Source organism: Pteropus vampyrus, unplaced genomic scaffold, assembly GCF_000151845.1.
Source record: "Pteropus vampyrus isolate Shadow unplaced genomic scaffold, Pvam_2.0 Scaffold85, whole genome shotgun sequence".
In the NCBI taxonomy this organism is placed as follows: domain Eukaryota; kingdom Metazoa; phylum Chordata; class Mammalia; order Chiroptera; family Pteropodidae; genus Pteropus; species Pteropus vampyrus.
Window position 1 is genome coordinate 6,568,347 of NW_011888866.1, and position 12,291 is coordinate 6,580,637.

At 50.3% G+C, this 12,291-nt stretch overlaps 1 protein-coding gene across 2 annotated transcripts in view; it reads right to left on the bottom strand.

Moving 5' to 3' along the window:
- CGNL1 (cingulin like 1) overlaps positions 1-12,291 on the bottom strand; it is a 157,327-nt gene that overhangs the window by 3,054 nt on the left and 141,982 nt on the right. For both annotated transcript variants that reach the window (XM_011363426.2, XM_011363427.2), the window contains 5 exons: positions 6,309-6,392; positions 5,467-5,591; positions 4,387-4,495; positions 3,854-4,017; positions 19-2,776 (listed from right to left, as the gene is read on the bottom strand). In XM_011363426.2, the coding sequence (XP_011361728.1) occupies positions 2,647-2,776; positions 3,854-4,017; positions 4,387-4,495; positions 5,467-5,591; positions 6,309-6,392 (612 nt within the window). In that variant the 3' untranslated portion in view covers positions 19-2,646. The remainder of the gene's footprint in view (positions 1-18; positions 2,777-3,853; positions 4,018-4,386; positions 4,496-5,466; positions 5,592-6,308; positions 6,393-12,291) is intronic.

The following is a 12,291-nucleotide window of genomic DNA, read 5'->3' on the forward strand; positions in this document are numbered from 1 at the left end:
GTCAGAGCTGGAAAGGACCTTGGGCTCTAGTCATCTGGGCAATGTGTGGCTCTGACAGTATGTGACCCAACAAGGTCATTGGGGTAAGATGAATCAGGACTTGAAAATATCTCTTTTAACCCCCAGTCTAGTCTTCTTCCCATGCTGAATCTACACTGCATGTGTCCAGCTCACTGCCAGCTCCAATATCATGTAGGGTGGCACATTTTAACAATTAAAATGACCCATTTTTTAGGGTAAAGATACAAGTCTTCTGAATGGTGATCTCTGTGCTCTTTTTCATGGGCACCTTTGTTTCTTGCAGCCGGTCTCAGGGAACCACAAGAAACTGGCCAGCATGAGGGGCCAGGACTTTTTCACAAACCAAGACAGATACTTACTCGTTTCCCAAGTTCTTGGGCCTCAGACTTTCCTAATCCCCCAGCTGTAGTTATGAGTGGGCTGAGGCATAACTAGTCAGTCTTCTTGGCAAATATCTAATGATGATGGAAATCAAAAACATATTGAGGGTCATAGAAACCCTGGGAGTTCCAGCGAGCTGGTCAACCAACCACAGGAGTGCTGCATCCCCAAGAGGACAGAGGGGCTCAGCCTCTGCATCCATTTTTATGGCTGTTGTCCATCACCCACTTTCCCCTGACTGTGCTCCAGGAGGGGAGGGGTTTTGATCCACTTTATGCAATGCTCTATTCCCACTGCCAAGGACCGTGCCTAACACATAGAGATGCCCAATAAATATTTGCAAAATGAATGAATAGCCTAAGGGAAGAACCTCTCCACATCCCAAATAAGTAAGCAGAGGCAAGAACCACTCCATCCAGCCGAGGTTTAAAAGGGCTTGGCTCTCCTGTTCCGGGGCCTCACCAGAGGCTGGGGGAAGGGAATGGTGGCAGTGATGCCTGCCCCTAAACCAGGCTAATCACTCTGAATCCTGTTTTGTGTGCTCTGTGACCTGGGGCAAGCAGGGCACTGAGATTCTCTGCTCTCCCATGGCAACTGTCATGGAGTTCTCAGGTCTACCAGCCTCCCATCTTTTAGGATGCTTGGGGACACTGTGGAAACAGCTTAACGCTGTCATCTCTGTCCCATATGTATTCACAACTCACAGGGTTCTCTCCTTGGGCCTCACCTATGGGAACCCAGCTGTGATAGGACCTGGCCTCTGGGCATGTCTGGGCACTGTCACAGTGGGAGGTGACCTCAGGGAGGCCACAAGGAAGTGCTGGGATAGCCCATATCCTTCCAATGCCATGCTACCAGTCATTCTGTCCCTGCAATGTGGCCTTGCCCCAGGCCTCACCCAATCCTAGTCACTTCTTGCCTGGTGCTACTGATGACCCACTGTCCAGGAAGTTGGAAGGAGCCTTGCAGTTTGCAGACACATCTCTGTTTGACTCCTGTTTCTAGCAACCATTTTCTGACATAAATCTTAGATCCTCCTCAATCTGCCTCTTGCCTATAATCGACCCCCCAGCTTTCGAGAACTTCTCCTCTTCCTTCCTACTCACACCCACACACACCTGCTTATCTCCTCTCCCTTCTCCCTTTCCCTATGACCTTACTAGACACCACCTGCCTCATCCTCATCCCTAAGTCCATGAGCCTTGCCCCCATATCCTACTATTCCCCACCCAGCAACTACCCCATTCAGGGGCCAGGAGAGCCCAGGTCAGAACTCTGCTATGGGAGAAGGAAGGAAAGGACCAATAAGAAATGGTTGGAGGAGTCCATCCTTCTAGAAACCACAGCATTTGTCAAGAACCTACTTACAAGTCTCCCCACCCCCACCCCCACCCCCGTGTAAAATAAACTGCAATTGGTGACTGAGAATTGATCTCAGCATGGTTCACAGGTTATAACAAAATTCTAGATAAAATAAGCAACCAAGGCCACAGATGCAAGTGACTTTCTGACTCTCCCTCTATGGTAAACAAGCTGCTTACCAAGACCACCTGAATTTCTCTTCTCAGGGTTAACTGTCCCTTGTCACCAGAACAATTCCTTTTTTCCAACTCTGATGTCCAAAGTGGTCTTTATTCAACCTTCCCTCTCTTGCTTCTGCTCCTTAATACTTAAAACCTAGTAGCATCATATTTTAAAAAATAATACTCTATATAGATGTGTGAACTTGACAACCAAGCCACCCTAGGAAGCCTCTGTAACATTCCAAAATGGAACAGCAGCAGTCAGGACAAGGTCTGGTTTAAAATATGTACAGTCTGTACATCATTTACCCCCATCCCTGCACAGTGGCTATTAAATAGTAACTAGCATTTTGGACCCTTTTTCCTGACATGGGGAGGGTGGAGGGAGCAGGAGCAGCAATGCAAATGGTCTGGCAGACAGCTGTGCGGAAGGGACTTCAGCCTGCCAAATTACATTTTCCAAAACACCCCAATGGGTAGTGGCTTCTAGGCCTCAGGCATCTCAACATTTAAACTGCAATAGCTCCCTGTCTAAGATACAAGAGCTGCGTCCCCACTCAGAGATCTGAGTAGGAACGAAGCGTGGGGGAATCGGCTGGTTATGTGAAGAGGCAGTGATGGGTCTTGGCTCCAGGGGACACTGCCTTTCCTGCCTCCTGCTGCGGGCGGCTGAGGGTCCCAGTGAGGAATGATAGGCCACCTCCACTCCCTGGAAGCGGACTCAGATCTGGCTGGTGGCGTCCTTGGGGAAGGTGTAGCTCAGTGGCGCCTCGTAGAGGCTTCCCCCATCAGTGCTGAGGTCATCATCGTCATCCATGTCATCGAGCACTTTGCTGGGCAGCTTCTTCAATCTGCTGAAACAAATCAAGAATGATTCCTGGCCCTGGACTGGGACTCACCTCTGATCTGGAGACGAAGGAAGGATCTCGGGTTCCTGTCCCTCCACCCACTGAGTGGCATGGAAACATGTCTGCACCTGCCAGTCCCTGAGGCAACAGGGAGCAAATGCCCCCACCTCTCAGCACCGAGGCCAGTGTTAGCAGGGTGGGCTGGGCAGGGCTGGGACAAGATCAATAGTACTGATTTTTCTTTTTGCCTCAAGCTCCAGTATGGCTCATCAGGATGCTGTTATGGATACGGTCTTAATTTAAAATTTTGCTATCTTGTTCGCCATGGATTTTTTGCATTAATTTTTTAAAATTCTGCATTAAATATCATCTATTTTGATCACTGAGAGTTTTGGTGCCCCCTTAAATGTTGCATCCTAATGCCAGCTTTGGGGCCAGGCTCTTGATAGACAGGCCCTGTGTATAAGATTCTCAACAGGGGGGAGTTTTCTGCCCATTTATGAAAGAACTAGCTATGCTGCCAGCATAGTCAGCCTCCAAGAAAGGCTCAGCTCCATGGATGAGCATGAACCTAATTCACCCCCTTACTCCAACATCCTTGGCAATGACCCTGGGGCAGGGAAAGCTGCTGCCCCTTAGGACCATGGTGGGGAAGCTTTAGAAGCGGCGCTCTCCTGAAACTAGGAATATCCTAGTTCTCTTCAGGATATGAATCAAAACTTTATCTTATTTCACATAGAAGCAGGAGTCCTAAGGGCTGATCCAGGAGCCTCTCTCTCCATGGTGGTGTGAGCTCGTCTTACCTACTCTGAGCCTCGGTTTCCCTTTATGGACAACAGGAATAATATTTGCCTCGTTAACCTGGGGCATTGGTATGAGAATGACACATGTGAGACCCTACTGAGCATGTGGGGTGACTGAAGTAGACATAGCCACTCTCAACTCTAAGATGGGATGATGCCCAAAAGGTGACAGCAAGAAACTGGCTTGAGACAACAGGACCGAGGATGCCCTGAAAGCAACAAGCTCTCCTCAAGTGCCGGAGGGAGAGGGCCGCTGTGCGTCCCCACACTTGCCCACCTGAAGTCCTTCTTCATGGCATGGAGCTGCCCCTGCAGCTGCTCGTTCACATCCATCTGATCCTCCAGCTCCCTCTGCAGCTTCTTTTTAGAACTTTCTAGTCTGTCGATTTCCTCCTCAGCCTCTTCCACCTGTCGCTTCATTGCTTTCAAGCGCAGGCTCAGCTGCATTGGGAGAGAGGGCAGGTTAGTGCTGGCCGATCACCCAGCCCAGCTGGGATGGAGAAGAGCATCCACATGGACAGGCCAGCAGTCCAGCCACCTTCTTTCCAGGCAACCAGGACATGCAGAGGGGGGCAGCCAGTCTCATGGGGAAATGGAGATAAGACTCTGACAGAGTTAGAAGTTTGCTGAAATCCCCTACTAATGCAGCCAAATAGGCCCCACTCTATGACGTAACTGGGTAAAGTGGAAAGACAGGAGTCAGTCCACCATGAGTCCATCGCCTGCCTGCGGAGGCCTCGCCACCCTCTTGCTTCTCCAACCTGGGACATATAATCTCATCTGAGAATGAACTTGTAAAGGGTTCCTCACCTGGTCTTTCTGATCAGTCAGCGACAGGTGCTCATCATCCACTTGCATCACCAGCTCCTTTACCTTCCGTTCCAGCCGTCGGTTGCTGAGCTGGAGGCTGGCCCGGTCCCTGGAAGGGTGTGGGAAGCAGAAGGAGGACCCTCAACCCAGCCCCACAGGAGGCCCGGCCCAGGGCTGCCTGGTCCACTCAAAGCTGACGGTCAGAGAGACACACAAGTATACACAAGGAAAGGGCTACTCATTGGGCAGATGAAGAAACAGGGGCTCTGATAAGGGGAGTGACTTGCCCAAGGTTGCAGAGCCAGTGAGGGCCTGAGCTGGAACCAGACTTGCCCCTGAGTTCCTCCCACCCTGAGCTTTACTTTTTAGGGCAGAGGGTCACAGATTGCCAGACTATTAACGTGTGAGGTCTACTCCAGGTTGCTCCAGCCCAGCCCCCGAAAGTATTACTGATAACAGATAGTGTGAAATGTATGCACACGTACACACACCCACACCTCTTCAAGGAAGGAGAGAGACCACGAGTAAGAACTGAGGCAAGTCTAGTTCAACTGGGTGCTGGCTCTCGGGCTGCTGTTTGAGAGCCAGTGGCAGAGAATCGTGGTGTTGGAAGGAGTGTGGTCATCTAATCCCATGTCCCTTCCTCCCACTACGGGGGGAGACCTACCCAGCTCTGACAAAATGGCCAGCAGAGTGATACACTTGGCCCCCAAGGCAGAGTTGGCCCCCTCGCCTCTCTACAGCTCAAGCTCAGTAGCTTCTGAAGCAGCCTGTCCTATTGAGGGGACTTGGAAAAGAGCAGCAAGGACAGTGGGAAAGGTATGGACTAAGAGCAGAAGTCTTAAGTTTTAAGCCAGCCATACCTATATTCGGCCATACTACCTTCCTCAAGAACTTACTTGGATGGGTCTGAGTTTTTTTATCTGCAAAATGGAAATAACAACAAGGCTATACTTGCTCTGCCTTCCTCACACGAAGGCTTATGAAGATGGGAAGAGATACAAATGTAAAAGCAAAGCACTCTGTAATGTGACTGTCGCTGCCCATCAGGCCTCTGCACCAGAGCTGAGCCAGGCTCACCTCTCCTCACTCTCCAGACGGTCCTCCAGCTCCACAATCCTGGCCTCCAGCTGTACCACCAGCCCCTCTTTGCTGGACCTGTAGGAACCTTCCAAGTGGATAATCCGGCTTTTTAAGTCCTTGTTCTGGAATCAGACAGGGAGACTGTGAAGGGCTGTGTCTGCCATACTCTCTGTGCAGAGCAGAGCACAGATGGAGCCAGCATTTGGTCAGTGGCTGCGATAAGGCCTGCTTTCCACACCAAGACGGGTGGCCCCAGAGGGCCCAGGGAAGCCAGGGATGTTGTCAGGGGAAGGCCTTGCACTCTGGCCCCCGGCAGACCAAAGAACAGATTCTATGACATTCCCTTGTAAGCCTAAGTGAAATCTTTGCCATGGCCTAGGACTCTTGGATATCAAATGGCCTTGGCCTTTCATAAACCTGTTAGCAGGAGAAATAGGCTCTTTTGCCAATATCACATGTCATATTAGTGAAGAGTTGACATGGATGGCATGTACAAGAAATAATGCTTCAAGTAAGCATCGTTAGCAACTCATATGTTTGGTGACACTGGTTCTTTATTATTCCCTTTACATTAGAATTTAGCCCTCCTTAGAAGGTTATCTAGAAGACAAGCCTTACAATTCCACCTTCCCCCAGCTGCTAAACTTCCAGGCATAGCTAATATTATTGGGAAAATCCTCTGGGAAAGGTCTTAGAAATACCTCTCTTGGGTGAGGTACACCCCAGAGTTCCTGGAGTGCTACGGGAAGGAGGTGCTGAGGGTTTCTAGTTCCAAGCCACGGGAAGGAGAGGAGGAAGGAGGGAGGGTGGGAGGGGCTCATGGTGCCAGCTGCCCTCACCTGTCTTTCCAGGGAAATCTTGTCACACTCCAAGTCTTGCCTCACAGCTCTCTCCTGAAGTAGCTCATTCCTCATCTGCTCCATCTGCACCAAAAAGAGCAAAAGCCCAGGAGTCAGAGGGCTTGTTCCTAGATCTTTTGTGCTGAACTGGTTCCGGATACTGAATTCCGACAACCGGCTCAGCCCTCCTTCATGATGGCGGCCTGCTGCCTTCTCTCCTCTTAGGTGCAGGCGCTGTTTCTTACATACTCTTGGTTTCTTGATGATTGCAAAGGTAATGATAAAAGTAACAACAGTAGTCATGGCTAACCCTGCTCTTGTGAGTTGAACTGTGTCATTGCCAAAAAGACATACTGAAACAACCCCCCCACCCCCCTCCCCACCCACAGTGCCTCGGACGTGACTTTATTTGGAAACAGGGTCTTTATAGAAGTAATCAAGTGAAAATGAGGGGGGCCCTAATCCAATATAACCGAGGTCCTTATAAAGAGGGAGAACTTGAATGTAGAGACAGACAAGCACAGAAGGAAGATGCTGGCCTTGCGAAGACAGAGACACGGGGAGAACGCCACGTGAAGACAGGTTTGCAGCGAGGCATCTACAATCGAGGAATGCCAAAGGTTGCCAGAAGCTAGGAAGAAACAAGAAAGGATTCTCCTACTGGCCCAGGGGGAATAAGGCCTTCTACACTTTGACTTTGGCCCCCAAAACTGAGATAACAAACTTCTGTTGTTCTAGGCCACCCAGTTTGTGGTACTTTGTTACAGCAGCTCTAAAAAGTGATACACCTGCTTGGCCCTCCACATGCATTGAACTATTACATCCAGAACAACGCTGAGAAGTAAGTCATACTGTCTCCACTGAGGACATCAGAGCTTGGAGGAATCAGTCAAGTTGTATGGTGACCAACCATCTCAGCTGCTCAGGACCAAGGATGTGCTCAGGACAAGGGACTTTCAATGCTAGGACTGGGAAAGTCTCAGTCAAACCGGGATGGGTCAGTCACCCAACTCACCTGAGATCTACACCAGCGGTCCCCAATCTTTTTGGCACCAGGGGCTGGTGCTCCTATGAGAATCTAATGCCTGATGATCTGAGGTGGAGCTGCTAGTGTTGGGGAACAGCTGCAAATGCAGGTGAAGCTTCGCTCATTCACCTGCCACTCACCTCCTGGTTCCTAACAGGCCACGAATCTGTACTGGTTCAGGGCCCAAGGGTTGGGGACCCCTGATCTACACAACTAGTAATGAAGGAAGCTAGTATTCGCCTGAGCTCCTGACTGCTGCATCACAAGTTCAAGTTACAGAAAGGGCTTCCACAGTTAGCATATCTTAGGCATGGCTTGATTTCTCCCTTCTTATGTCAGAAATAGACGTCAGCAAGAACACTGGGCAGCTCCAGGTGACCTGGCAAAGGCCACATGTTACTGAGGATTTCTTCTATATTAATAGGAAATGAGCCTAGCTGAGCAGCATCTGGAAAGAAATTCAGTTGCCTGCCCTTTAGCATCTCCATTCTCCATCCCCAGTGGGCTTTCGGCCACAGTGAAGAAATAAGCCTCAGAGTTGAGGCCCCAGACCCTGTTCTCAAGACTGTTCTGAGGAGCCAGGAGGACTAAGGTGAGCCAGGAAAATAAAATCATCCTTCCTTCTTCAGGACGGCCCAACCTGGGTAAGAGGTGTACACACAGGAGTCCACACTGGATGCTGGGGAAACTGTGTAACAGCCTCAACTGGCCTGGAATTCACTTGATGTTCACCCTAGTGAGTAAAAGATAAGATCACCCCTTCTCTGCCATGACTGCAAGACCTGGGGGTCCCAGAAATAATAAGAGGAGACACCACCATGCTGGGTTAGGCTTGCATCTGCTCTCATTTCCCACTCTCTCAACCACAGTGTGTGCGGGGAATGACAAGTGGCATGGTGTGGCTGGCCTAGAGTGGACGACAGGGAGTGGTAAGGAATGAGACTCAATGGGCAGGGCTTGGACAAGGAGGCCTCAGATACCACAGTGGGAAGCTGGGACTCTGCCTATAGGAGCAGGTACCTATGTGGTCCAAATAATAATGATGCTCACATTTTTGCATTTCTGCCTGGCAGGCTTCTTAAACATGGGGGTTTAGAATTGTACAGCAGAGGACACTGAGGCCCAGGACAGTTACACACGTAACTAAAGGGAGTAGGACTAGAACCCAGGCTGAACCCACTGCTCACTGCCCACGCCACCTGCTCTCTCTAGACCAACTCAGGGGAAAGACTTCAAACAGACCTAGGGTTCAAACACAGCTGTCACGTAAAAACCAAGACCCAGGGAGGCAGTCGGTCTCCCTAGGGCATCTTCGTGTGCACCAGAGGAAAAATGCCAGCCATGCAAAGAGTCAGCAGGCACAGCATATAAAACCTCGCCCGCAGCCAGCCCTCACTCCACCTGGCCCTAAGCCCTCGAGAATCACATGCTGCTAAGAGTGCGCAGGGACAACTCCATGGGTAACGAATGCGGGCTCACAGCCCACTCTGAGCGTGGCTGTGAACCAGCAGACGACACCACGCATGGAGGGCGTCATCATGGCTCAACCACGGGAGCGTGACATGCCTCCCGGGGGAAAGCGTTCTGTGCACGCCCCCAGAGCCGAGGCCGGGACTTCACTGAGGACACGGTTAAACTTTCACCGCGATGGGAAGTAATTACACAGACAAGCAGCAGTGGCCCAGTTTCCCTTCCTGGCTCTGTGTACACTTGCGGGTGACCTTGGTCACCTCGACTTAGGGAGGAAGACTCCTCATTTCTAAAACAAGGAACTGAATGAGACGGCCCGTAAGGGCCCTTGGAGCTGGCCTATGACACAGTGAAAGCACGTTCTGTCTCCTCCACCTTTCAAGATGCTGTGTAGCTCCCCTTCTGAGGAAGCCAGAGGCCCCTGCCTCCATCCTCCGGTGAGAGTAGCCACCCCACCTGCTCCAGACATTTAGGAGCGTCCTCGGAAAAGACCCATTCTATCAAGGTGAGAGTGAGTTTGTGAAAGCATACGCTTGTGTGCTGGGGCAGGCGTGGCCTGGAATGATGGGGTGGGTTCGTCCATTTGTTCAGACTATACTGTCAGCCCCACGACGCGGTGACAAAAAGACCAACAAAGCACCCACCCTCATTATAGCCTCGTGAGGGACAATCGAACAAGTCCTGTGCATGCAGTCAGTGTTACTACAATGGAGAAGGACAGTGTGCTGGGGTAGAGTGCACAGCAGGGCTCACAGCCCAGACTTAAAAGGCCAGGGAAATTCTCCAGAGAAAGGGACCCTAGGCTGGGACCTGAGAGGTCAGTGTCAGGCAGGGCAGAGAACGGGGCAGGAGAGGAACTGCAGCTTTCTAAACTGGGGAACCACCAATGAGAGAGAGCAGGAGGTAGAAAGAGGAAGCGAGGGCTGGAGAATTAAAAGGACTAAGTTGGCATGTGGGGGGTTAGGGGACAGGTTAAGAGATAAGGTGGAGAGGCAGACAGGGAGCAGTAACTCAGGGCCCCTTATAATATTATGACTGCACTCGCTAATGTAAGTCTTGAGCAGTTTTATAGCGTTACTCCTGTAATCCTTACCACCATCTGATAAGGTAGGTACTGTTTCTATCCCTATCTACCCCTAGGGTCCAGGAGAGAATTCAGAAACAAGTGGGAAGATTGGGAGATGCCACCTGAAGCCACGGGACAGATGAGCTCACCAAGGAGAAATGCATGAAGAACGAGGGGGATCTAGAACCGTGCCCTGGGGAGCCCTTCCCACCTCCACCCTGTTAGGAGAGACATAAAGAAAACCGGGACACTGACCTGTCCAAAAGCACCTGGGCTGGACAAGAAGTTCACTCTGGAAGGTTCAGTAGAGAGAGAACCAGACTACAGAGACTAGGAAAATTCTGGATATAAAGGCAGGCGAGGGAGATGCCTCTTCTCCAGCCCTCCAGTGGTGACAAGATGACAGCTACAACTGGAGGGCTAGGGACGTCACAGAGGGGTTGACAAGAGAGATGCCCTGCACCTGTTAGCAGCGAAGGTGAGACTCCTTGAGGAAGGAAAAGTTGATGTGATGAGAAGAGAGTGTGACAGGAAGGGTGAGCATCCAGCGAGGGAGGGATGGAATCCAGGCCCTGCACTGGGGTCAGCGTGAGAGTGCGAGAGAACCTCTTTCTCTGGGCCTAGGAAAGAGCAGGACCTAGGGGGAGGCAGTCTCCTGTAGCTTGGGGGCATGGGAGGGAGGGAGAAAGGATGGAGAGGGAGTGAGAGGGAGAGAGAGGGAGAGAGAGGGAGAGAGGAAGGGAGGGAGGGAGGGAGAAAGAGAACTATTTTCCCAAAAGTAAAGGGATAAGGAAGAACTGGAGGCTTATAGAGAAAGAAATTTAGAAATTTAGTTGCTGCAGGATGTGAGGCCAAAAACACCAAAAGACAATAAAAGGCCAGCAGAGCAGAGGCAAGGGGCTCATTGCAGCTGTATAGCATCTGCTTTTACGGGGTCAGGTGGTGACTTCTGCAGCTGTGCTCCGGCCTGAGGACCCGAGGACCTAGGGAAGTACCAAGTATCACGAGCCCCTGGCGACAGGCCCTGAGCAACTCTGAGCGTCCATGTAGGAGCCCGTTAATCCTCCAGGCACCCTCTGAGGTAGATGTGAGCACCCCCACTTTCCAGGTGGACGGTTCAGGAACGGCGGAAGCAGTTTTGGGATTCTATCCCAGGCTTTCTGGCTGAAAATCATATATTCCTTTTCTCCTCTCAGCAAACCTGTAGGACCAGAGCCCTCAACGATGCGCAATCCTACAAGCAGGGGTAGTTCTGGCGAGGACCTCGGAGCCCAAAAGGACGATGTGTCTACAGTAGAGGGATTCAAGGCTCACCAAACAGCACACAGCACTGGGCCCAGGACTCAAGACAAATTCTGCCACTTAAAAGAAGCAGCCGCTGGCCAAAGTCTTGCTCGCTCATTGCCCTTGACTGGAAAATCTGGACCCCACCAGGAAATGGGCCTCCTCCTGGGGGCAGAGGCACTCTCAGGAAGCAGCATCCAGGAGGCCTCTGCAGGTTCAAGACCTCCCTGGACAGCCCCAGGCAAATGGTGACTCTCCAAAAAAAAAAAAAGAAAACAAAATAAAACAAACAATAAATATGTCCCCTTAAAGACGGCTATTAAAATGGAAGTATAAAATAAATCAGAGTGAAGTACAAGAAGGAACACATGTGTAACCATAAAACCTAACAGTTGCTGTGACCAGGCAGTCAATTTTTCGTGAGTCTTTTGGAAACCAAGGTTTTTGGCAAACATGATAGGCTTCCTTTAATTCTTCAATAAGGACAGCCTGACAGTAAATTATAAAATAAATCTGCCACATGGAGCCTTGTATAAGGAGTATCACATGGTTTTACAGAGACTGCTGCCAAGGATGGGCTTTACTGTAAACCAGGAGTATTTTAGCTGTGCCCAATATAGTGGTCCCTAGGACTAGTCCAATGACTTGAAAATATTCCAGATCAGATCCCTCTTATCCTGAACCCACACTGGCAAGAAAAAAATAATAAAGCCTCCGGCTTGGCCAGCCTCCTCATTTGACGAGGGAAGTAAATCTGAGGCTGGCAAAATATTTCTTATACAAGCTTAGTGCTTTACGTGCCGTTTACCCTTCAGCTATATTAAATAGACCAAATAAAAACTTTCCAGTTGAATTAAAAACAGAACTGGGAGCTGAAGGCAACAGTTTATCACAGCTGGACTGAAAGAATGCGAAACGCTGAGCATTCTGATCAGAAATAACAGTATCAGATTCCAATGGGTTTTATGACCCGAGCCAACTCTCAGGATTAGAAGCAGCTGCCTTCTGGGTTAATGAAAAGCCAGAGATATTTATGATTGCTAATAACAATATTTAACCCCATCACCTGTGTTTACCATTGGGCTGTAAAGGGATTGGTGAGCATACACTCCTGGCTGGTATTAAAAATGATACTC